At 45.9% G+C, this 23,445-nt stretch overlaps 1 protein-coding gene across 3 annotated transcripts in view; it reads right to left on the bottom strand.

The window, feature by feature from the left end:
- Positions 1-23,445, bottom strand: part of PUS10 (pseudouridine synthase 10) — a 179,548-nt gene that overhangs the window by 26,897 nt on the left and 129,206 nt on the right. For all 3 annotated transcript variants that reach the window (XM_075339355.1, XM_075339354.1, XM_075339356.1), the window contains 2 exons: positions 3,173-3,225; positions 2,747-2,864 (listed from right to left, as the gene is read on the bottom strand). In XM_075339355.1, the coding sequence (XP_075195470.1) occupies positions 2,747-2,864; positions 3,173-3,225 (171 nt within the window). The remainder of the gene's footprint in view (positions 1-2,746; positions 2,865-3,172; positions 3,226-23,445) is intronic.

The following is a 23,445-nucleotide window of genomic DNA, read 5'->3' as shown; positions in this document are numbered from 1 at the left end:
GAGTAAATTTAAAAATGTTTAGTATTTTCCATGCTTTTAATTCTACTATTTTCCATGCTAAAGATAGTCATGTAAGACATGTTGATATAGAGTGTTGATAAGAAGAATGTTGATTTATTTTAATTACCTGGATTCATGACCTGATTGACGACCAATGATAAGTTTTATTGAAAATGGACCTTTGGCTACAGGACTGGTGGTAGCCAGCACGAACTGGTGCTATTGTAAATGGTTATTTCCCATTCTTAGCCACGGACTGCATCCCCACCTACAGGAGAAGACACAGGTGGAGGAGAGACCTGGGAGACATATGGCCCAGGTCTGGCCACCAACAGGAGCGGTGGCTTGCCTCCTTTTGGAACTTTGGGGGTGGGATGAAGGATTGGGAAAGCGAAACGTTGGGTTCAAGTGCCTCCCCTGCGTGGGATGGATAGATATGTTTTTCTTATTAAATGTTCACTTTTTGCAGATAAAAATAAACACTCTGGGTGCACTGTAGCTCGGGGACGAGCTACGTTTAACCAAGGGGGAATGTGACGCCCCTGGACTAGTCCAGGGTGTCACAGGGAACTGCACTATTCTCTATCCTTGGTGCAGGGACCACCCTCCTTGGTTCCGGGGTCCGCAACAGTGATTCTGTACTAACAGCACAAATCCTAGTCACCCAAACACTACACTTGTCAGGCACACCAGGGGCGTGGTTCCAGCTGGGAAAGGAACCGCCCACCTATGAGTCAGACAGGCTGGTGGGAGGAGTCAGTTAGACAGTTGGTAGTAACTGAAAAAGAGAGAGGACCTGGGGATTAAGAGCTCCCTGAGGAGAGCCTGGCTGGGTCGCAGACAGTGGCCTGTACTTGACGGCTCAGAGATTAGCGGCGTCAGCACAGCGGAGGGATAGGACTTCCCACACAGAGCAGTCACAGAAAATCCCACGTGCCAGCTGCTAAGAGCAGGTCCCAATTAAAAAGAGGGACGGGACCCGAAGGTTTCAAGCCAACGGGGCCAGGGACACACACAGTACACAGTGTATGGAGGAAGGCTCCAGTCCACCACAGAATCACTGAAAGGGACCACCGCACGTGCAGTCACCGAGTGCAGCAGTACCAAGAGACTTTGTTTACCTCAGAGTCTGTGTCCACTGAATGCGTCATCACACCTGAGTGAGTACCCTGGCTCCCCAGCGCCCTGCCGGCCCAATATCAATATAGGCTGTTCCTACCTATTCCCTACCCTGAGTCCCGGGGCCCCTACCTGCGGAGGGAATTACCACCAGGCTGCCCCAACACCATCAGCCCCGGCACTCCCATACAGCAGCGGCGGTATTCCTTATTACCGCACACCGCAGGTGGCGTCACAAATATTCTCCCCCGTAAAAAACCTTTTTGTTTTTCATCAAAGTGTCTGCCGAGCAGTCCGACTGCTGCTAGGGCGTCAATGCTAATGAATGTGCAGCATCAGAGGATGATCTCACTCACCTCTCCGCCGTCATCGCGTCCGTCGCTGAATTTCGGCCTAGTGCGCATGACCCCGGAGTTTGGGTCATGCGCACTATAAAGCCAGGTGTACCCTTCCTGGCTTCAACCTGAAGTAGTGCGCATGACCGAAACTCCATGGTCATGCGCAGTGAGCCGAAATCCAGCGTCGGACGCAATGGCAGCAGAGAGGGGAGTGACACCATCCTCTGACAATGCACATTCATTAGTATGATAGCACACCCACAGGGACATACTAACATGCTAATGGAGCCGACAAGCAAGGGAAGCAACGCCCAGGGGACTAGTCCCCTCGCTCATTAGTATACAACATAACATCTTTAGAAATACTTTTTCTATAGCTCTCTTTATCTATGCTACTGTATATAGGGATCATTAGGCATGGATTAGAAATATGCACCCAGAACTACCTGTGGTTCTGGGTGCATAATGTACCTGACAGGTTCCTGTCAGGTTTCCAGGTTTTCCGGTTCTCTTTTGAATGAGCTTGCCCTCGGTTAACATGGAGTTTACTGTTCTGTTGCCCTACTTCCTGTCCAGCTGCTTAAAAGGCCGCCTCTAAGCCTAGTCCAGTGCCTGAGTATACTGTTTGCTGTGTGCTCCTGCTTTGCTGCTGCTAATCCTGATTGCCTTTGGATCCTCCTAAATACTACCGATCGACAGACTCTGGACCTTACCCGGTTTCTCAAAGCTGTGCCCGGATTTCGTCTGCCATCTTCGGTCAGCACTCTGCTCGGTTCTCTCTGGTTCGTAACCACTCTGGACAATCATCCCGTACGGACACTCCTGGACTTTTACCGCTTGCCCCTTGTGTCCCGGCTGCTGCGCATTTAGGCCTTCCGGGGTGATTGCCGGACAGTCCCTGTATAGGGGTTCGCTCTGGTGGTCTCCCTGGGGGAGTCCGGTGCGTGGCCCCGGGAATTCCCTTCGCTCCGTTTCGGGAAGGTATTTTGTGTATTTGTACTGCTGTGTTTTCCGTTGTGTATCTGCCGTGGTTACATATTATAAAACATCTTGTACCAAGAACTCGTCTCTGATTGTCATTGCCCTAAGCTATCGAAATCCTCAGAACATATATAAGTATTACAGTTCCCTTTAAATATCTAAAATCATCCAAATTACATTGAGGTATAAAATGGTTCAATTCTTATAGATATGCTCAGGCACAACAGGATGACAAATTAAAATTTAGCATTAGCCTCGATCCAAGTCAGGAATAAAGCAATATACAATACTAATTATACAACACAAACCTTTAAGTCATTGAGAAACTCCAGGTCTTTCTTCCCTATGGGCCTTTCTGTCCAGATGATTGCACTGTAGCACTTAGTCTTCTCTTCTTCACCTTCCTTCATGTGTGCCAGTGCCTCCCTTAAATACAAACATGTATTTTACATATTATACATCACAAATATATTTAAAAAAAATCCCTTTAGACAAATGTTTATTCACTAGTGATTTTCCATTCTCCTGAATAACCCGTATTTCCCATTGTACATACTTGTCCATTCTTATTATTGGGGCAGATTTGGTATCATGTAGTTACATTTTTTGCCAATCCATTTTTTTTTTATGTTCTAATTTCAGTACTTTAAATGATGTTTATTCAAATAAAAGCAAAAGACACAATAGACCTGCAGTACCAGGCAGAAAAGGCGTCTGATAGTACAAATTCTTACCTAGAAACGATCTGCAGGTCCCGCACTTTGATTTTGTCACTGTTGTTTATTTTCTGCCACATAAAAAATAAGGAAATGACAAACAGACACATATATTAGTACGTCTGTAACCAACCTCTTATACATTACATGTTAAAGCTCAATGCCAGATCGTCACTTGATTTCTGTCGCAGTTCCTTGCAAGAGTACTATGCGGTCAGAAATCTTAAAAGGGAACCTGTCAGGTGCAATATCCACCTAGAACCACGAGCAGTCCTGGGTGCATATTGCTAATCCCTGACTAACCGTCCCTGTATCTAGTAGCATAGATAAAGAGATCTTTAGAAAAAGGGTACCGTCACACTTTAGCGACGCTCCAGCGATCCCACCAGCGATCTGACCTGGTCAGGATCGCTGGTGCGTCGCTACATGGTCGCTGGTGAGCTGTCAATCAGGCAGATCTCACCAGCAACTAGTGACCAGCCCCCAGCGATGCGTGGAAGCGATGCTGCGCTTGGTAACTAAGGTAAATATTGGGTAACCAAGCGCTTGGTTACCCGATATTTACCTTGGTTACCAGCGCACACCGCTTAGCGCTGGCTTCCTGCACTCGTAGCCAGAGTACACATCAGGTTAATAAGCAAACCACTTTGCTTATTTACCCGATGTGTACTCCGGCTACGTGTGCAGGGAGCCGGCACTGCCAGCCTGAGAGCGGCGGATGCTAGTAACCAAGGTAAATATCGGGTAACCAAGCAAAGCACTTCGCTTGGTTACCCGATATTTACCTTGGTTACAGCTTACCACAGGCTGCCAGAAGCCAGCTCCCTGCTCATTCAGATCGTTGCTCTCTCGCTGTCAAACACAGCGATGTGAGCTTCGCAGCGGGGGAGCAACGACCAAAAAATAAACCAGAGCAGTGTGTAACGAGCAGCTATTTCACAGGAGGGGCCAGGTCGCTGCTCAGTGTCACACACAGTGAGATCGCTAATGAGGTCACTGGAGCGTCACAAAAACCGTGACTCAGCAGCGATCTCGCTATGTGAGAAGTACCCCAAAGTATTTCTAAAGATCCCATATCATATGCTAATGAGGCCGGCGACTAGTCGCAAGGGCGTTAGTTCCCCTGGATAGTCAGCGCCCTTGGCATGCTAGCATACCCCTACGGGCACACTAACATGGTAATGAATGCGCGGAGTCAGAGGATGGTCGTGTTCACCTCTCTGCTGCCACCGCGTCCAACTCCTGGATTTCGGCTCAGTGCGCATGATCCCGGACTTTCGGTCATGCTCACTATGAATCCGGGTGTACGCATCCTGGCTTCAAACTCGTGTAGTGCGCATGACCGGAACTCCAGGATCATGCGCACTGAGCCGAAGTCCAGCGTTAGATGCGACGGCAGCGGAGAGGTAAGCACGACCATCCTCTGATGCTGCATGTTAGCGCGCCCACAGGGGTGTGATTACATGCTAAGGGGGCCGACTAGCCAAGGGAACTAACGCCCTTGCGGCTAGTCCCCTCGCTCATTAGCATATTATAACGGATCTTTAGAAATACTTTTTCTAAAGATCTCTTTATAGGCTGGTCCTGTTGGGCAGGGATTAGCAATATGCACCCAGAAATGCTCATGGTTCTGGGTGCATATAACACCTGACAGGTTCCCTTTAAGGAACGGCTGAATGCTTGTTTAGATTTTATATACTTATTCAGGGTAGATGTCTATAAAAGATATTCGGTATTATTTTTGTAATCTGAATTCCCAATTAATTCTATGCTAACTTAATTGAATATACGGTAGATAAAAAGGTTGGTGACCCTGTATACATGTATTATGGGATGAAAATAATATTTGCGATTTCATTAAAACTTTGGCCATGTTTGGGTTTGACAGGCTCATAGTTTCCCCATCACATTCAACGTAAATATAGTTTGTGTTAAAAAAAAAAATCAACTGAATGGAGCTAATAAATACCAGTATAAGAGTTCCAAACTCCCTGCCAGACCGGCATGAAGAGCTGACTGACAGAGTCTCAGTTGACTCATTCAGCCAACAATATGTGTATTGTATGTGTGGAGTAACGCAGACTACAGAAGGTAAACAATGGAATTTTTTTTTAACAAAACCAGATTGCAAAGAAGGGAATTTTGTTACTTACCGTAAATTCCTTTTCTTCTAGCTCTTATTGGGAGACCCAGACGATTGGGTGTATAGCACTGCCTCCGGAGGCCACACAAAGCAATTACACTAAAAAGTGTAAGGCCCCTCCCCTTCTGGCTATACACCCCCAGTGGGATCACTGGCTCACCAGTTTTAGTGCAAAAGCAAGAAGGAGGAAAGCCAATAACTGGTTTAAACAAATTCACTCCGAGTAACATCAGAGAACTGAAAACCGTTCAACATGAACAACATGTGTACCCGCAAACAAACCAAAAATCCCGAAGGACAACAGGGCGGGTGCTGGGTCTCCCAATAAGAGCTAGAAGAAAAGGAATTTACGGTAAGTAACAAAATTCCCTTCTTCTTCGGCGCTCTATTGGGAGACCCAGACGATTGGGACGTCCAAAAGCTGTCCCTGGGTGGGTAAAGAAATACCTCATGTTAGAGCTGCAAGACAGCCCTTCCCTACGGGGAGGCAACTGCCGCCTGCAGGACTCTTCTACCTAGGCTGGCGTCCGCCGAAGCATAGGTATGCACCTGATAATGTTTGGTGAAAGTGTGCAGACTCGACCAGGTAGCTGCCTGGCACACCTGTTGAGCCGTAGCCTGGTGTCGTAATGCCCAGGATGCACCCACGGCTCTGGTAGAATGGGCCTTCAGCCCTGATGGAACCGGAAGCCCAGCAGAACGGTAGGCTTCAAGAATTGGTTCTTTGATCCATCGAGCCAGGGTGGCCTTAGAAGCCTGCGACCCTTTGCGCTTACCAGCGACAAGGACAAAGAGTGCATCCGAACGGCGCAAGGGCGCCGTGCGGGAAATGTAGATTCTGAGTGCTCTCACCAGATCTAACAAATGTAAATCCTTCTCATACCGATGAACTGCATGAGGACAAAACGAAGGCAAAGAGATATCCTGATTAAGATGAAAAGAGGATACCACCTTCGGGAGAAACTCCTGAATGGGGCGCAGCACTACCTTGTCCTGGTGGAAGACCAGGAAGGGAGCCTTGGATGATAGTGCTGCCAGCTCAGACACTCTCCGAAGAGATGTGATCACTACCAGAAAAGCCACTTTCTGTGATAGCCTAGAAAGTGAAACCTCCCTCAGAGGCTCGAAGGGCGGCTTCTGGAGGGCAACTAGTACCCTGTTCAGATCCCATGGATCTAACGGCCGCTTGTACGGGGGTACGATATGGCAAACCCCCTGTAGGAACGTGCGCACCTTAGGAAGGCGTGCCAAACGCCTCTGAAAAAAGACGGATAGCGCCGAGACCTGACCTTTAAGGGAGCCGAGCGACAAACCTTTTTCTAACCCAGATTGCAGGAAAGAAAGAAAGGTAGGCAATGCAAATGGCCAGGGAGACACTCCCTGAGCAGAGCACCAGGATAAGAATATCCTCCACGTTCTGTGGTAGATCTTAGCGGACGTGGGCTTCCTAGCCTGTCTCATGGTGGCAACGACCCCTTGGGACAATCCTGAAGACGCTAGGATCCAGGACTCAATGGCCACACAGTCAGGTTCAGGGCCGCAGAATTCCGATGGAAAAACGGCCCTTGGGACAGTAAGTCTGGTCGGTCTGGTAGTGCCCACGATTGGCCGACCGTGAGCTGCCACAGATCCGGGTACCACGCCCTCCTCGGCCAGTCTGGGGCGACAAGTATGACGCGGCTGCAATCGGATCTGATCTTGCGTAGCACTCTGGGCAAGAGTGCCAGAGGTGGAAACACATAAGGGAGCCGGAACTGCGACCAATCTTGCACTAGGGCGTCTGCCGCCAGCGCTCTTTGATCGCGAGACCGTGCCATGAAGGTTGGGACCTTGTTGTTGTGCCGTGACGCCATTAGGTCGACGTCCGGCACCCCCCAGCGGTGACAGATTTCCTGAAACACGTCTGGGTGAAGGGACCATTCCCCTGCGTCCATGCCCTGGCGACTGAGGAAGTCTGCTTCCCAGTTTTCTACGCCGGGGATGTGAACTGCGGATATGGTGGAGGCTGTGGCTTCCACCCACATCAGAATCCGCCGGACTTCCTGGAAGGCTTGCCGACTGCGTGTCCCCCCTTGGTGGTTGATGTATGCCACCGCTGTGGAGTTGTCCGACTGAATTCGGATCTGCCTCCCTTCCAGCCACTGCTGGAAGGCTAGTAGGGCAAGATACACTGCTCTGATTTCCAGAACATTGATCTGAAGGGTGGACTCCTGCTGGGTCCACGTACCCTGAGCCCTGTGGTGGAGAAAAACTGCTCCCCACCCTGACAGACTCGCGTCTGTCGTGACCACCGCCCAGGATGGGGGTAGGAAGGATCTTCCCTGTGATAATGAGGTGGGAAGAAGCCACCACTGCAGAGAGTCCTTGGCCGTCTGGGAAAGGGAGACTTTCCTGTCCAGGGATGTTGACTTCCCGTCCCATTGGCGGAGAATGTCCCATTGAAGTGGGCGCAGATGAAACTGCGCAAACGGAACCGCTTCCATTGCCGCCACCATCTTCCCGAGGAAGTGCATGAGGCGTCTTAAGGAGTGCGACTGACTTTGAAGGAGAGCCTGCACCCCAGTCTGTAGTGACCTCTGCTTGTCCAGCGGAAGCTTCACTATCGCTGAGAGAGTATGAAACTCCATGCCAAGATACGTTAGTGATTGGGTCGGTGACAGATTTGACTTTGAGAAGTTGATGATCCACCCGAACGTCTGGAGAGTCTCCAGTGCAACAGTCAAGCTGAGTTGGCATGCCTCTTGAGAGGGTGCCTTGACCAGTAGATCGTCCAAGTAAGGGATCACGGAGTGTCCCTGAGAGTGCAAGACTGCTACCACTGCCGCCATGATCTTGGTGAACACCCGTGGGGCTGTCGCTAGACCAAATGGCAGAGCTACGAACTGAAGATGGTCGTCTCCTATCACGAAGCGTAGAAAGCGTTGGTGCTCTGTAGCAATCGGCACGTGGAGATAAGCATCCTTGATGTCTATTGATGCTAGGAAATCTCCTTGAGACATTGAGGCAATGACTGAGCGGAGGGATTCCATCCGGAACCGCCTGGCGTTCACATGCTTGTTGAGCAGTTTTAGGTCCAGAACAGGACGGAATGAGCCGTCCTTTTTTGGCACCACAAAGAGATTGGAGTAAAAACCTTGACCTCGTTCCTGAAGAGGAACAGGGACCACCACTCCTTCTGCTCTTAGAGAATTCACCGCCTGCAGAAGGGCATCTGCTCGGTCGGGATGTGGGGAAGTTCTGAAGAACCGAGGCGGAGGACGAGAACTGAACTCTATCCTGTACCCGTGAGACAAAATGTCTGTTACCCACCGGTCTTTGACCTGTGGCAGCCAAATGTCGCAAAAGCGGGAGAGCCTGCCACCGACCGAGGATGCGGAGGGAGGCGGCCGAAAGTCATGAGGCAGCCGCCTTGGAAGCGGTACCTCCGGTTGCTTTCTTGGGGCGTGAGTGAGCCCGCCAGGAATCAGAGCTCCTTTGCTCTTTCTGAGTCCCTTTGGACGAGGAGAATTGGGGCTTGCCCGAGCCTCGAAAGGACCGAAACTTTGACTGCCACTTCCTCTGTGGAGGTTTGCTTGATCTGGGCTGGGGTAAGGAGGAGTCCTTACCTTTGGACTGTTTGATGATTTCCGCCAATTGCTCACCAAACAGTCTGTCTCCAGATAATGGCAAGCTGGTTAAACATTTTTTAGAAGCAGAATCTGCTTTCCATTCCTTTAACCACAAGGCTCTGCGCAAAACTACAGAGTTGGCAGACGCCATTGAGGTACGGCTCGTAGAGTCCAGTACCGCATTGATAGCGTAGGTCGCAAACGCAGACATTTGCGTAGTTAGGGACGCCACTTGCGGCACTGCTGGACGTATGAGAGAGTCCACCTGTGCCAGACCAGCTGAAATAGCTTGGAGCGCCCACACGGCCGCGAATGCTGGAGCAAACGACGCGCCGATAGCTTCATAGACAGATTTCAACCAAAGGTCCATCTGTCTGTCATTGGCATCTTTAAGTGAAGCCCCATCCTCCACTGCAACTATGGATCTAGCTGCAAGCCTGGATATTGGAGGGTCCACTTTTGGACACTGGGTCCAGCGTTTGACCACGTCAGGGGGAAAAGGATACCGTGTATCCTTAAGGCGTTTAGAAAAACGCTTGTCCGGATAAGTATTATGTTTCTGGATGGATTCTCTGAAGTCAGAGTGGTCCAGAAAAGTACTCAGTTTACGCTTGGGATACAGGAAATGGAATTTCTCCTGCTGTGCAGCTGCCTCCTCTGCAGAAGGGGCTGGGGGAGAAATATCCAACAGCCTATTGATGGCCGCTATAAGGTCATTTACCATGGCGTCACCATCTGGCGTATCCAAATTGAGTGCGGCGTCAGGACAAGACTCCTGATCACCCACCTCTGAACCCTCATATAGGGACCCTTCTCGCTGAGACCCTGATCCACGTGATGACGTGGAGGGTCTCTCCCAGCGAGCTCGCTTAGGCGGACTGGGACTGTCATCGGAGTCAGAGCCCTCAGCCTGTGATGCCTGGGACCCCCTTGAAGTACGGATTAGTTCCAACTGAGGGGGACCGGGGAACATAGACACAGCAGTGTCTATGGTCTGAGCAACTGGCCTGGACTGCAAGGTTTCCAGGATTTTTGTCATAGTCACAGACATTTTATCAGCAAAGACTGCAAATTCTGTCCCCGTCACCGGGGCAGGGTTCACAGGCGTCTCTGCCTGGGCTACCACCACAGTAGGCTCTGGCTGACGAAGTGCCACTGGGACTGAACATTGCACACAATGAGAGTCGTTGGAGCCTGCTGGTAGATTAGCCCCACATGCTGTACAAGTAGTGTATACAGCATGTGCCTTGGCACCCTTGCGTTTTGCGGATGACATGCTGTTGTCTCCTCAAAGCAATATAGGGTGTACAGCCAAGAAGCGACCTTACAGTGCAGTATTAAATATATCTAGACACAGCAGTGTCTATGTACAGCGAAAAATATAACACTGTGGCACTAGTGGGGCTGCACGTATGTGCTGCTTACCGCCCGCTGAGCGCGGGTGTGTGGTCGCCAGAAACCCCTAGCCTGGGTCCCCCAGAGCCTGCGTGCGTTCTCCAGCCAGACTGCATGTGTATAATGGCTGCCGGCGTCCTGGGGAGCTGCAAGCCTGGGGGCGGGCCTAGGGCGTGCACAGAGAAAAAGCGCGAAGCCTGTGTCCTACTGTGCTCAGTGAGAGGGCTGGAGCATGTAAATCGTGCCCCAGCCCTCGGCGCTGCCGATTGAATAACGTCTCTCCCCTACCCTGATTGACAGGGTGGGGGGCGTTAACGAAGCGGAGCTAGGCCGCAGAAAGCCGGGGACTAAAGTTAGAAGCGCCGCCGCCGTAAAAGCGCGGTCGGCGCGACCCCGGCGCACTACAAGTCGCAGCTGCGCCATCGCTCCAGGGGCGGTCGGCGCGGCGATCCACACACATAAAGTCCCCCAGTAATCTGCGGGGACTATAAGCCCAGCGCACAGCGCTACAGTCCCCGGCGCACTAGCACACCCAGCAAGCCTGGGGTGCGCGTGGCCTGCCATACGGGGACACAGAGTACCTGAAAGTTGCAGGGCCTTGTCCCTGAACGGCACTCCCGCTCCACATCCAGCAGGTTCTATGGGTCTGTGGATGGAGCCCTGCCTCAGGGCTTGGTGGCCGGTAAGATCCCACTTCCTCAGAGCCCCTCAGGGGGATGGGGAAGGAAAACAGCATGTGGGCTCCAGCCTCCGTACCCGCAATGGGTACCTCAACCTTACAAACCACAAGTGGGGTGAGAAGGGAGCATGCTGGGGGCCCTAGTATGGGTCCTCTTTTCTTCCATCCGATATAGTCAGCAGCTACTGCTGACTAAACAGTGGAGCTATGCGTGGATGTCTGACCTCCTTCGCACAAAGCAGAAAACTGGTGAGCCAGTGATCCCACTGGGGGTGTATAGCCAGAAGGGGAGGGGCCTTACACTTTTTAGTGTAATTGCTTTGTGTGGCCTCCGGAGGCAGTGCTATACACCCAATCGTCTGGGTCTCCCAATAGAGCGCTGAAGAAAATGATTTTTAGTAAAAAGTTGTTTTTTTTTCCCCTGAAGGTGGGCAATAACATCATCCCTGCTACATTTTGCTACATCCATGCTGTGAAGCAACTATACCTATATGTCTGTGATATGCCAGCAGAGATACGCATACAGCGGGTGAAATAAGTATTGAACACATCACCAGTTGTTAGTAACAATCCATCCAATCCACACAGCCAAAGAAATCAAACCACAGATGTCCGTAAATTGAGTTGTGTGTAATAATGAGAAATGACACAGGGAAAAAGTATTGAACGCATGAAGAAAGAGGTGCAAAAAGCCATGGGAAGTCATCACACCAGCTGAAATCTATTAGTAAGCAATCCTGCTACTTAATGAAAAATAATATCAGCTCGATCAACTAATAGCCTATAAAAAGGTGTCTCATTACCAAGGTGCCATACAACAAACATCTCATGATGGGTATAACTAGTGAGCTGTCTCAAGACCTTTGTAACCTTTTTGTTTCAAAACATACTGATGGCGTAGGTTACAGAAGAATTTCTAAACTACTAAATGCTCCAGTGAGCAATGTTTGGGCCATAATCCGGAAGTGGTAAAAAAATAATTTTATCATAAACCGGCCACTTGCTCTATGCAAGATTTTAGACAGAGGAGTGAAAAGAATTATCAGAAGAGTTGTCCAAGAGCCAAAAATCCCCTGTGGAAAGCTACAGAAACACCTGGAATCAGCAGGTACGATTGTTTCAAAGAATATATTAAATAATGCATTCAACCTCCATGGCCTGTATGCACGCTCACCACGTAAAACTCCATTGTTGCACAAAAAGCAAGTTCAAGTGCATTTAAAGTTTGCTCAACAACATTTAGACAAGCCTATGAAATACAGGGAGAATATAGTCTGGTCAGATGACAAAATTGGATGCCATAATACACACCATATTAGAAGGCACTACATATCAACCCAAAAACACAATAGTAACAGTGACGTTTGGAGGTGGCAAACTTCACGTAGGATGAATGGAAAAATGTACTGAGACACTGATAAAAAATATGCTGTCACCTGCCAGGATGATGAAAGTGAAACGACAATGGACATTTCAGCAAGATAATGATCTTAAACACACAACCAAGGAAACTTACTTTATTTCAGAGAAAGTAAACAAAGCTACTAACATGGTGATATAGAAGGGTTAATAGTTTCTCTTTTTCTTTATTAAAGATTTATTGTTATTAGTAAGTATATCTGATGGTAGTTCATAGTCATTATGGAGCCTACGGAATAAGAGACAGACTCAAGGATTATTATGGTTTCTAAATGTTCTTCTTATCTCATATGCATGACTCTACATTTTTGTTTTGCTAAAACTTAAAGGTCATATGAACAATTAGTAAAGTTCAGCTCGAAGTTTTTTTCTTTTTCTTTTGCAATATCACATTGATCTGTAAATGGTATAAATAAACTGTACTTTGATGAAATAAACAGAAGAAATTGATCATGCCCACATGGATGCTGGTCTTTTCTCTCCGAGCGCTCGATCTTGATTAGGTCTGAAGAGGCCTAACTCAAGAGGACCTCACTGGTGATCCCATAAGCTGACTTGTGACAAAACAGAACAGCTACAACAGTTTGGTGCCCAACGTGGAGCCGTGGCCAACCAGCCTATTCGGAAGAAGTTTTGGGGACTCTTGAGACAGTGAAATTTCAGCTGCAGCAAGGTGAGAAGCTTTATTCTTACACTTCATTTCACTCTCTCTGATTTCCCGAATATTCTGGGTAAGGCTGTACACACGGTTCAAGAACTCTGGCATCACCAGTGAGTATTGTTTTTTTCATGCATGTCTGAATGAGAGTTGAAATATAGAGTAATAAGATAATCTGTTGTCCGTCCATTAACTGATTGCATAGAGTGCATAGCACGGAATTTGGGATAGTCTCTGTATAATTGCATTTGCTGTGTTGCTGTGTTTTGTGTTTTTGTGGCAATACTCTGGTCTAGGGATATGTGTTCATAAGTGGTTTCATATTAATGCCTAGATAAAGTAGGGAGGCAATAGGTTGTTGTATATTGATGAGAAGCCTCTGAATAACAAAGTGACAAGTAATTGTGATAAGAGACTTGGTGAAATAATATGTATGTATAAGTCTAATGGTTATATGTCATACTGTGGACTGTGAAAAGATGTTCCGGTTGTGAAATGTCACAGGGCATAGCCATATAGAGTATTTGAGTGGATACCTGACATATGTATTTTTTCCCATCAGTATCAAGAGCGGTTTAGATAATTTTATTTGCATGTGAGGTTAACTGATCCTTGGAAGGTGTATTGTTACCTATGCTTCTGGAATCAATGAATGAGTAAGACAAGTGGTCCTGGGATCTGTCCTTATAGTGAGATATTGTGTGTTTCTTCCCCTCAAAATGGGGATGAAGGTTTTATAGTAAAGTAGAATATTAGTGCTGTGAAGGTATATAAGTGGTCTCAATTTTCTGCAGGGATTGTGTATTATACCAGTGGGTATTAGGATTGTGTTTTGGAAGCTGAATCTGAACGAGATAAGACTCTTGCTAAACAAACTGTGCGCTGCTGACATTCTTTTGGGAGGGGTCAAGTGAACAGCTGCGCGATTTTCTGCCCTCTGTGAGAAGTCAGCTCTGTTAATTGTTTTGGTTTAACTCTTACGTTTGTTGCTGAAATACTTTGTAAAGGACCAGCATGGAGTAGCCAAACTGCACACATCAGGTCAAGTGGGTTAGAGAGCCGTGTGGCCTTCCCACTTACATGGAGGTGGTCTAGCAGGTGAGAGGACTATCACACCTGGTCCTTCCTGCTTTAGTCATCTGGTCTATTGGGTGAGAGGTGTTTTTAACCCTTCCCAATACGCCCTACAAGTGTAGCAGGTGAGAGTGAATGCTGATTGAGCCTTCTTGCTACCACTTGAGAGCCCATTCTGACTTGCCAGGAGACGTGTGGCCTGTTAACAAGGTTCAGGGACACTGAGAGGGCATTTGCAGAAAGGTGGGCTGTGTGGGAATAAGTTGAAGCCATGGGCAACTTGTTCAGTGTGCAGCGTGGGGCTCCAGCAGGATCCAAAACAGCCAAACAGATAGTGCAAGAAAGAGAAGGCAAAGAAGCAGTGAAAAATGTCAGACCGATACTCAAAAAGGCAGACATGCCAGAGTACGGATGTTTGGATGTTGAGAAATGGCACAGATTCAGGGAAGAAAAGAGAGGTTGGATAAAAGACAAGAGGGTAGAGCAACAAGTAAATAAATGGTGTCGTGTGGCTGAAGAGGTGCAGCATTGTGGATATAAAGAGACCACAGCGGGAGATAAGGTGTATTATGAATGTTTTAATGCACCAAAAGCAGGAATTGTGACTGCTACCGCCCCCCCTTCTCATAAGCAGAAACCCAGACCAGATGAATGGACTTGTAAACATTGTAGTCAGAAAAACCCAGACTGGAGAGGTACTTGTGCTACATGTAATGTTACTCGCCCTAAGCGGATTGCAATAAATCCTGTTCGAACCAGATCACATGTGATGACAGAGGACGCTGACACTGAGACAGAGGTAGTGAAGGAATTGAGTTTTGCGGAGGAAGCTGACGGTGAGGAAAGGAAAGAACGCGCTAGGACCAGTACAAAAAAATCAGATACATCCCGACCGAGGAAGGTCACAAGAATCAGACAGACACAGGAATATTACCCCTGGAGCCCCTCTGACCAGCTAGCTATGTTGAAACAGTTACCTGACCCTGAAAACCAACCTTTCCCATTTTACAGGCAAATACAGACAATACAGGTGACTTATAAATGCACTTGGGCAGACCTCGAGAGTTTGGTGACTGCAAAAGCAGGTGACGTGCTGGGACACATAATTAAGACGCATACTGATATGATGAAGGAGCAATCATGGGTCATGGACGTTGAGTCTGAGAGGTCTGGAATGACGTACTGTGAGGCATTGAAAGGATGGGCTACAAAGAAACAAACAGAGCAGTCTGTACTGATGACTGACGTGACACAGCAAAAAGGGGAGAGTATAGAGACGTACTTTGGGAGGTTACAGCTGAAGTGGACAGACATGGGGTACAGTGCAAGAAACGACCTTGATATCAAAATATTGGTGAATGCATTCATTGACGGTATGAATAAGTTTTTACGAGAAGCAGTACAGACAGCCAGACCTGAGTGGAGAAACATGGACCCAACAGACCTTCTGCAAGTAGCTAAGGGGGTTGAACTGACAAAATGCAAGCGACCAGTTATGTATGCTAGAGCACAAGGAAGACAGTGGAAACAGAGGGGGGGGGGCACCAGGTGACCGAGCGACCGTACAGTGCTGGAATTGTGGACAGAATGGACATTATGCCAGACAGTGCAAAAACTCCAAAAAGGAGAGTGAGCAGACTGATTTCCCTCCTCCCTTGCCTCTGACCTAGGAAACTGGCAACCCAGTGACAAATGTGTACCCTGTTTTCGTTCCCTCAGGACCTGGTCCCACCTTACTTACGACCATAACCATGCCAGGGGGGAAAGAGGCAGAATTTTTAATTGACACTGGGGCAGCCGGCACTGTGGTACATAAAGACCTGATAAAGCCAGATATGATCACTGACGAGACTGTGGAGTGTGTTGGGGTGGAGGGATTGGTGTCTGAAACTCCCTTGACAAAACAGATGAAGCTGAGATTACAAGATAGCCAGGAAATTCTCACAAAGCTTATTGTTAGTGAAAACACTCCTATGAATTTGCTGGGGGCTGATGTGTTAAGTGCTATCCAGGCTACCATACAATACACCCCAGAAGGTATTACAGTCACAAGTCCCCTCTCTGACAAACACTTGTGCAAGATTGCAGCAATGGTGTACATGTCCAAATCTGCGAGAGTGTCCGATACCAGAACTAGTGAAGACATAGCAATGCAACAAGTTCCAGACATTGTATGGGCAAAGGGAAAAACTGATGTTGGTCGGCTTCCTATTCCCCCAGTCATGATAAAATTAAAAGAGGGCTCCACTCCTCCTTGTTTAAAACAGTATCCCTTAAGTCCAGCCAAATCAATGGCCCTGACCAGAGATATAAGAGAATATGTGGAAGCAGGGGCTCTAGTACAAAGGTCCTCCCCCTGTAACACTCCCTTGTATCCAATCAAGAAAAAAGGGCCCAAAGGTTCCCCTGACACGTACAGAATGGTGCATGATTTGAGAGCTGTCAATGCTGTCACTGAGAGTGTAACACCAATTGTTCCAAACCCACATACCTTACTGTCACAAATCCCAGGGACCTCCAAATGTTTTACAGTAATTGATTTGGCAAATGCCTTTTTCTCAGTGCCTCTACACCCTGACTGTCAGTATCTTTTTGCCTTCACACATGAGGGGAAACAGTACATGTGGACAGTCCTCCTGCAAGGAGGAATGAATTCACCTACCATTTATTCTACAGCTATGGCAGGAATTCTGGAGCAGTGGCAACCGCCTCATCCACAGGTTACGCTATTGCAGTACGTGGATGACCTTTTGCTCTGCTGTCCAGACCAGACGTCCTGCAAGGAAGCCACAATTTCTTTGTTGTGTTTTCTGGCAGAGAATGGTTGCAAAGTTTCACGTGAAAAATTACAGTACTGTAAGCAAAAAGTAACCTTTTTGGGTCACTGTATCTCTGAAGGTACGAGACACCTGACTGAGGAGAGAAAACAAGCAGTCCAAAATCTCTCCTTACCCAGGTCCCACCGGCAACTGCGCACCTTTTTGGGCTTAGTGTCATACTGCAGGCCTTGGATAAGGTCTGCCTCGCAAATGATGCAACCCCTCTATGATTGTCTGTCATCTGACCCCTTTGACCTCACTCAGGAAGCTATTGATTCCTTTCATTCCCTTAAACTACTCATTGTATCTGCCCCAGCCCTGGGTATTCCAAATTACGATCAACCATTTTTCTTGTTTTGCACAGAACAGGGAGGGCATGCGACAGCCGTCCTCACACAGCAACATGGTGACAAACAAAGACCAATAGCTTACTACTCAGCGCGATTGGACCCAGTTGTCAGAGGGTCACCCACGTGTGTCCGTGCTGTAGCGGCTGCTGCAGTACTGCTAGGGAAAGCTTGCGAGATCACATTGACATTTCCCTTAACAATTTACTCCCCGCATGACATTCATGCTATACTTGTGCAAGTCCAACCAAAACACCTGTCTATGGCCAGACAGCTCAGACTTGAATGTGCCCTTCTGATTCCTGAGTATGTCACCCTCAAGAGGTGTAATGTTCTGAATCCAGCCACCCTTTTGCCAGTAGATTCAGAAAAGGGGGAATTGGTGACAATGGTAGCAAGTGAGGATGAATACTTTGACATGACGCACGAGCATGACTGCATAGAGCTGATGAGTCAGGAGACAGCAGGTTTTCCACATGTCTATGATACACCTATTACTAATGCAGATTTTGAGTTTTTTGTAGATGGCTCCAGATACCACCTGGATGGGAGATTCTACACTGGATATGCAGTAGTATCCTCGCATGAGGTAATCCGAGCTGAACCACTCCCGCCGCACATGTCCGCGCAGGAGGCGGAGCTAACAGCGCTCATTGAGGCGTGTAGAGCGGGGTCAGGTAGGAAAATTAATGTTTATTCAGACTCAAAGTATGGATTTGGGATCTGTCATGATTTTGGCCCTATCTGGAGAAGTAGAGCTTTTCTTACGTCAGCTGGTAAGCCTATTAAAAATGCAGAATTGGTAAAACAGTTAATGGAGGCACTAATGTTACCAGTCCAGGTTGGCATCATTAAGGTGAAAGCACACACAAAAGGTGACTCACTGGAGGTAGCGGGCAATAGAAGGGCGGATGCGGCTGCGAAAGCAGCGGCAAAGAGGCCTAGGGATCAGAGGATAGTGGCAGGGAGCCAGCAAGTCCCAGCCACAGTGAGTCTGGATGTCCTGAAATCCCTCCAGCATCAGGCTGCCCAAACAGAGAAGGAACACTGGGGGAAAATGGGAGCTGGGCTGAACTCGAATGGAGTATGGGAAAGTAAGGACAGGTTGTGTTTACCAAGGTCCCTGTTCCCTATGATGGCACAAGCAACACATGGCCCCACTCACGCCTCAAAAAGTCACATGTGTAACCAGGTGAATGCCTTCTGGATCGCTCCTGGCTTCAGTTACGTAGCCTCCAAACACGTACAATCCTGCATTATCTGCGCACAACACAACCCAGGTAAAACAGTAAAAGTCCCTAAGAAAGCAACACCCAAACCGCTCTATCCGTTTCAACGACTGCAAATAGACTACATACAACTACCCAAGGTAGGAGTGTATGAATACGTCCTGGTATGTGTAGATCTCTTCTCAGGATGGGTTGAGGCCTATCCAGTAAAATGTGCAAATGCTAAAACAACTGCAGAAAAACTGATGAAGGAACTAGTCTGTCGGTATGGCATCCCAGAAGCCATAGAAAGTGACAGGGGTACACACTTCACTGGAGAAATAATGAGGGACATTATGCAGGCCCTGGGAATAGAGCAGGCATTCCATACCCCTTATCATCCACAGAGCAGTGGAAAAGTAGAGAGATTAAACGGGACACTTAAACTAAAAATTCAAAAGGCCATGGCAGAGACAGGAAAGAATTGGGTAGAGTGCTTATCCCTGGCACTCTTTTCAGTCAGACACACTCCAAATAGGAAGACAGGCTTGTCTCCTTTTGAAGTCCTTTTTGGTAGTGCCCCAAAAACAGGTCTCTACTTTCCACAAGTGTTACAGATGCAACACGGCACTATGACAGCCTACGTCCAGGCCTTACAGGAAAGACTTAATGTGGTGCATAAACATGTCTTTTCATCCATTCCAGATCCCAATGCAAGTGCAGATGTGCATCAGCTGAATCCAGGTGATTGGGTGGTCGTGCGCAGACACGTGAGAAGGAGCCTAGATCCACGCTTTGATGGCCCATTCCAAGTCCAGCTGACCACATCCACCTCAGTGAAACTTGAGGGAAAACCCACCTGGATCCACGCCAGTCACTGTAAAAAGGTCACTCCACCGGCAGAATGACAGTCTTGCTAATTATCCTGCTAGGTGTAGCAGGGTTGCTGCAACAAACAAAGACACTGAGCGAACTTTTTAATACGGACTGGGATAATAAACTCATTCGCCACCATATTTCTCTTACTGAGGACATGGAGGGAGAAAAGCCAAAAGACTGTTGGATCTGCACACACAGTCCTATTTCTTCAAAGACTATGCCTTATTTAGCCTTACCTCTGGAACCACAGGAGGTATTGGTACCAGACTGTATACACAATGAAACCTGGACTCAATCTAGATTTTTGGGAGAAGATGTACCTCGTGATGTATCTGCTACATTGACTATAGTTGGATGGGTCACTAAACCCTGGTTCCAGCTAAATATCACTCGACCCGATGGATACTCGTGGTGGATGGAATACGATTCAGACATGGGCATAATTGCCAAAATAAAGACTAAGATTCCTCATTCGGGCCCCATTCCCCATGATGGATTATGGTTCAGTCTTCAATACAATGGTGTTGGAAATTGTGGAGAAGACAATAACTGTTTCTATATACATACACATAACTCAACCAAGGACAATGAGACAGTATATCAGAAGGGTATTGAGGGCTGTACATCATCATTTATTAGACGGACTTTTAGGAGGGAGCGGGGTAGCTGTATCTCGGGTATGACCGGAAAACAAATGAACAATACGTGGTGTGCTCATAAAGTCATGAAGGGGCTTCTGAATCTGCTTTATTGTGTACAAAGTCAAACTCACTTTTGTATTTTCCCAGAGGGAGTGTTTTTGGTTTGTGGGAATCGTGCTCACAAGTGGGTGAGCCCTGACATGAGAGGGGTTTGCACACTTGCCAGACTTACACCAGCCACTTTCATAGTTCCTCATAGTGAAGTAGATGTAGCAGCTGTCCCAATTCATACCTTGTATAAACGAGCAGCAGATAATAAACCCCGGCCAAATGGTAGGCCTCATGTAGTAGAATTGGGAAAAGCAAATAAGGTATTTAGTGCTATTTTCATACACCCTTTCTTAATGCAAATGTGGGACAAGCTAGTAGAGTCCACTGACTACCTGGATGATCAAATTTTTCGGGTTCTTGAGATTCTAAATGCTACCAATGCTATACAAAAACAATTAATTGTAGTCACTAACCAGCATACTATAGTGCTAGACTTTGTGACAGCAAAAGACGGCGGAATGTGTCAAATAATTGGTCCTGCCTGTTGCCATTACATTGACCCTGCAGGCAACCTCCAGGTTAGAGCAGATATACAGAAAACAAGTGAACTTAGGGATAAATGGTTAAAAGAGCACGATGCCAACAAGGACTCCTGGTGGGGAAATACATTTTCTTTTATGAATCCAGCCAATTGGTTTAAGGGCATAGCAGGTTGGGTTTCTGGCATTATACAAACCTGTATGCAAATATTGTTGTTCTGTCTACTGCTTTATATAGCTGTAAAAACATTGATATATGCATTACCTAAACTATTGAATAATGTATGTTCTAAGAGTCCCAGCATTGAACCCTCTGTAGTTTACTACGGACCCCAAATGGCCTCTGCTGACCGGGAGTAGGTGTCCACACTGAGGGTGGATGGGTGAAGTGGTAGGAAGACCCCTCATGGGTACTAGGCCCATGAGCCAGCAGCTCCTGTTTGTCACTAGAAATAAAGATAGCGCTATGAGAAGCACCCGTGGCACAATTTAATTATAGTGTAATGAAAACTTCTCACCTGATTAGGTTGTGCGCCCTCGCACAACCTCGGTGATGATCATGTAAATCCTCTGGAGGATAAGGGGTTGTCTCGGCTGGTGTTATCCGATGTTAGGCTGAGTATCCTGGGGAGATGATTGCTCCTGGTTCCTAGGTTCACCGACTCATGAGATCCTGGAACTGATTGCGGCCGTTTGTCTTCCCTCAAGGTATTTGGAATGATTAGATCTTTTACTATCAGCAGCTTTAGAACCGGAATCCCATAAGGGAGTGAAAGTATATGGAGAATAGATGAAGCCGGTCTTTTTTAGCGCTAGTAATAGATCTATTAACTCAGGTTATCTTTGTGAATAAATTATGCTTTATTTGTGACAGTCTAAGTCAGATAAAATAAAGCTCTTGTTAACACTACGCGTTTCAGCAGGATTATACTGCTTTCCTCAGGTGTAGCAAGAGCCAGTACACTTCAAATTTATAGATAAAACGGCCTCTTAGATGGGGCTTAAGGGTGTGTCTTATGTTCAGACAATTTTAACCCTTTTAATACCAAGTAAAACTGTATTTTTTATATCAAGTAAAACTGTGTTTTTTATAGTAAAAGTAATTAATTAAAATATAAAAATTAAGTAGAGTCGGATATAAAATAATATAAAAACTATAAGAATATTTAAGATAGTCTGGACTATTGTTATCTTAAAAAAACATATAAAATACATACATCTGTGTAAACGTATACCATTAATAACTAAAAAGGACAGGAACCTCCTAATTTATCTCTATACACTATATTAAAAAGAATTTGTTAGTTTTTATATATATATTAGTTAAAGAAACCTTCATAACCTTATCTAAATATATTTACACATATACCTTCATATATAAACATATGCATATGGATACATATAACCCATACACGTACAAATTCAGTGTTAATCTTTAGCATTATAAATTACCATTATTCATTTTTATGATAATGCTAGTATTATTATTAATTCTTTCATAGATTTATATTCAAATATTTCCCAGAAATATGCATAAAATTTATTTTTAATCTATTTTGTATGATAATTTCATTTTTAATTACTTTTTTATCTTTTTGTTTGTTTAAATAAATTAAGTTTATTTTCTTATATATATATATGTATTCATATGCGCACACATCTGTAGTCTTATATACACTTGCCTATATGCGTATATGTTTACCCCAGGTATTAATTAATATTTTTATTATTTTGCAACGTTATCTATCATTATATTGTGACCTTCAGGGGTCAAAGTGCCCAATTTGAAGATCCAATAACTTTCCCTTTTAGTGAGTTTAATTATTGCTTGTGGATCTTTCTTATCCACAGAGTCTATGATAGTAAGTTTCATCATTGGATTTTTATTATGCACACTATTATAGTGTCTTGAAATACTATGTAAGGGGTAACCGTTTTTTATATTATATCGATGTTTATTCAGCCCCTAAAAAAGATGAAAAATCCAAACTATCTAGATGGAGCCTTGTCACCACATATTGTCAACCCAGAACTCAAATTGAGAGATTGATTAATAAATACTGGTTTATATTAAAAGGAGACCCCATACTAACAGACTATATACCACAAAAACCAATTATTATATATAAAAGAAACAAGAATTTAGGCAATTTAATTGCACCAAGTAATACCCTTCTGAAACCAATAACCGTTAATATTAATAATCCTAATACATGGGGCTGCTACCCATGCCAGACATCAAGATGTTTATGCTGTCAGGTAATCACAAAAAATAAAAAAACCTTCATGTCAAAAACTACAAAAGAAGTGTTTATAATAAAACAGAGATATGACTGTCATTCTACATATATAATTTACCTGATCGAGTGCCCCTGCGGTACCCAATATGTGGGAAGAACCATTCAGGAAATGCATGCACGTCTGAATAAACATCGATATAATATAAAAAACGGTTACCCCTTACATAGTATTTCAAGACACTATAATAGTGTGCATAATAAAAATCCAATGATGAAACTTACTATCATAGACTCTGTGGATAAGAAAGATCCACAAGCAATAATTAAACTCACTAAAAGGGAAAGTTATTGGATCTTCAAATTGGGCACTTTGACCCCTGAAGGTCACAATATAATGATAGATAACGTTGCAAAATAATAAAAATATTAATTAATACCTGGGGTAAACATATACGCATATAGGCAAGTGTATATAAGACTACAGATGTGTGCGCATATGAATACATATATATATATAAGAAAATAAACTTAATTTATTTAAACAAACAAAAAGATAAAAAAGTAATTAAAAATGAAATTATCATACAAAAT

The sequence above is a fragment of the Anomaloglossus baeobatrachus genome, chromosome 3, assembly GCF_048569485.1.
Source record: "Anomaloglossus baeobatrachus isolate aAnoBae1 chromosome 3, aAnoBae1.hap1, whole genome shotgun sequence".
Lineage (NCBI taxonomy): Eukaryota > Metazoa > Chordata > Amphibia > Anura > Aromobatidae > Anomaloglossus > Anomaloglossus baeobatrachus.
Note: the sequence above shows the minus strand (reverse complement) of the source record. Positions and strands in the feature narration are given on the sequence as shown.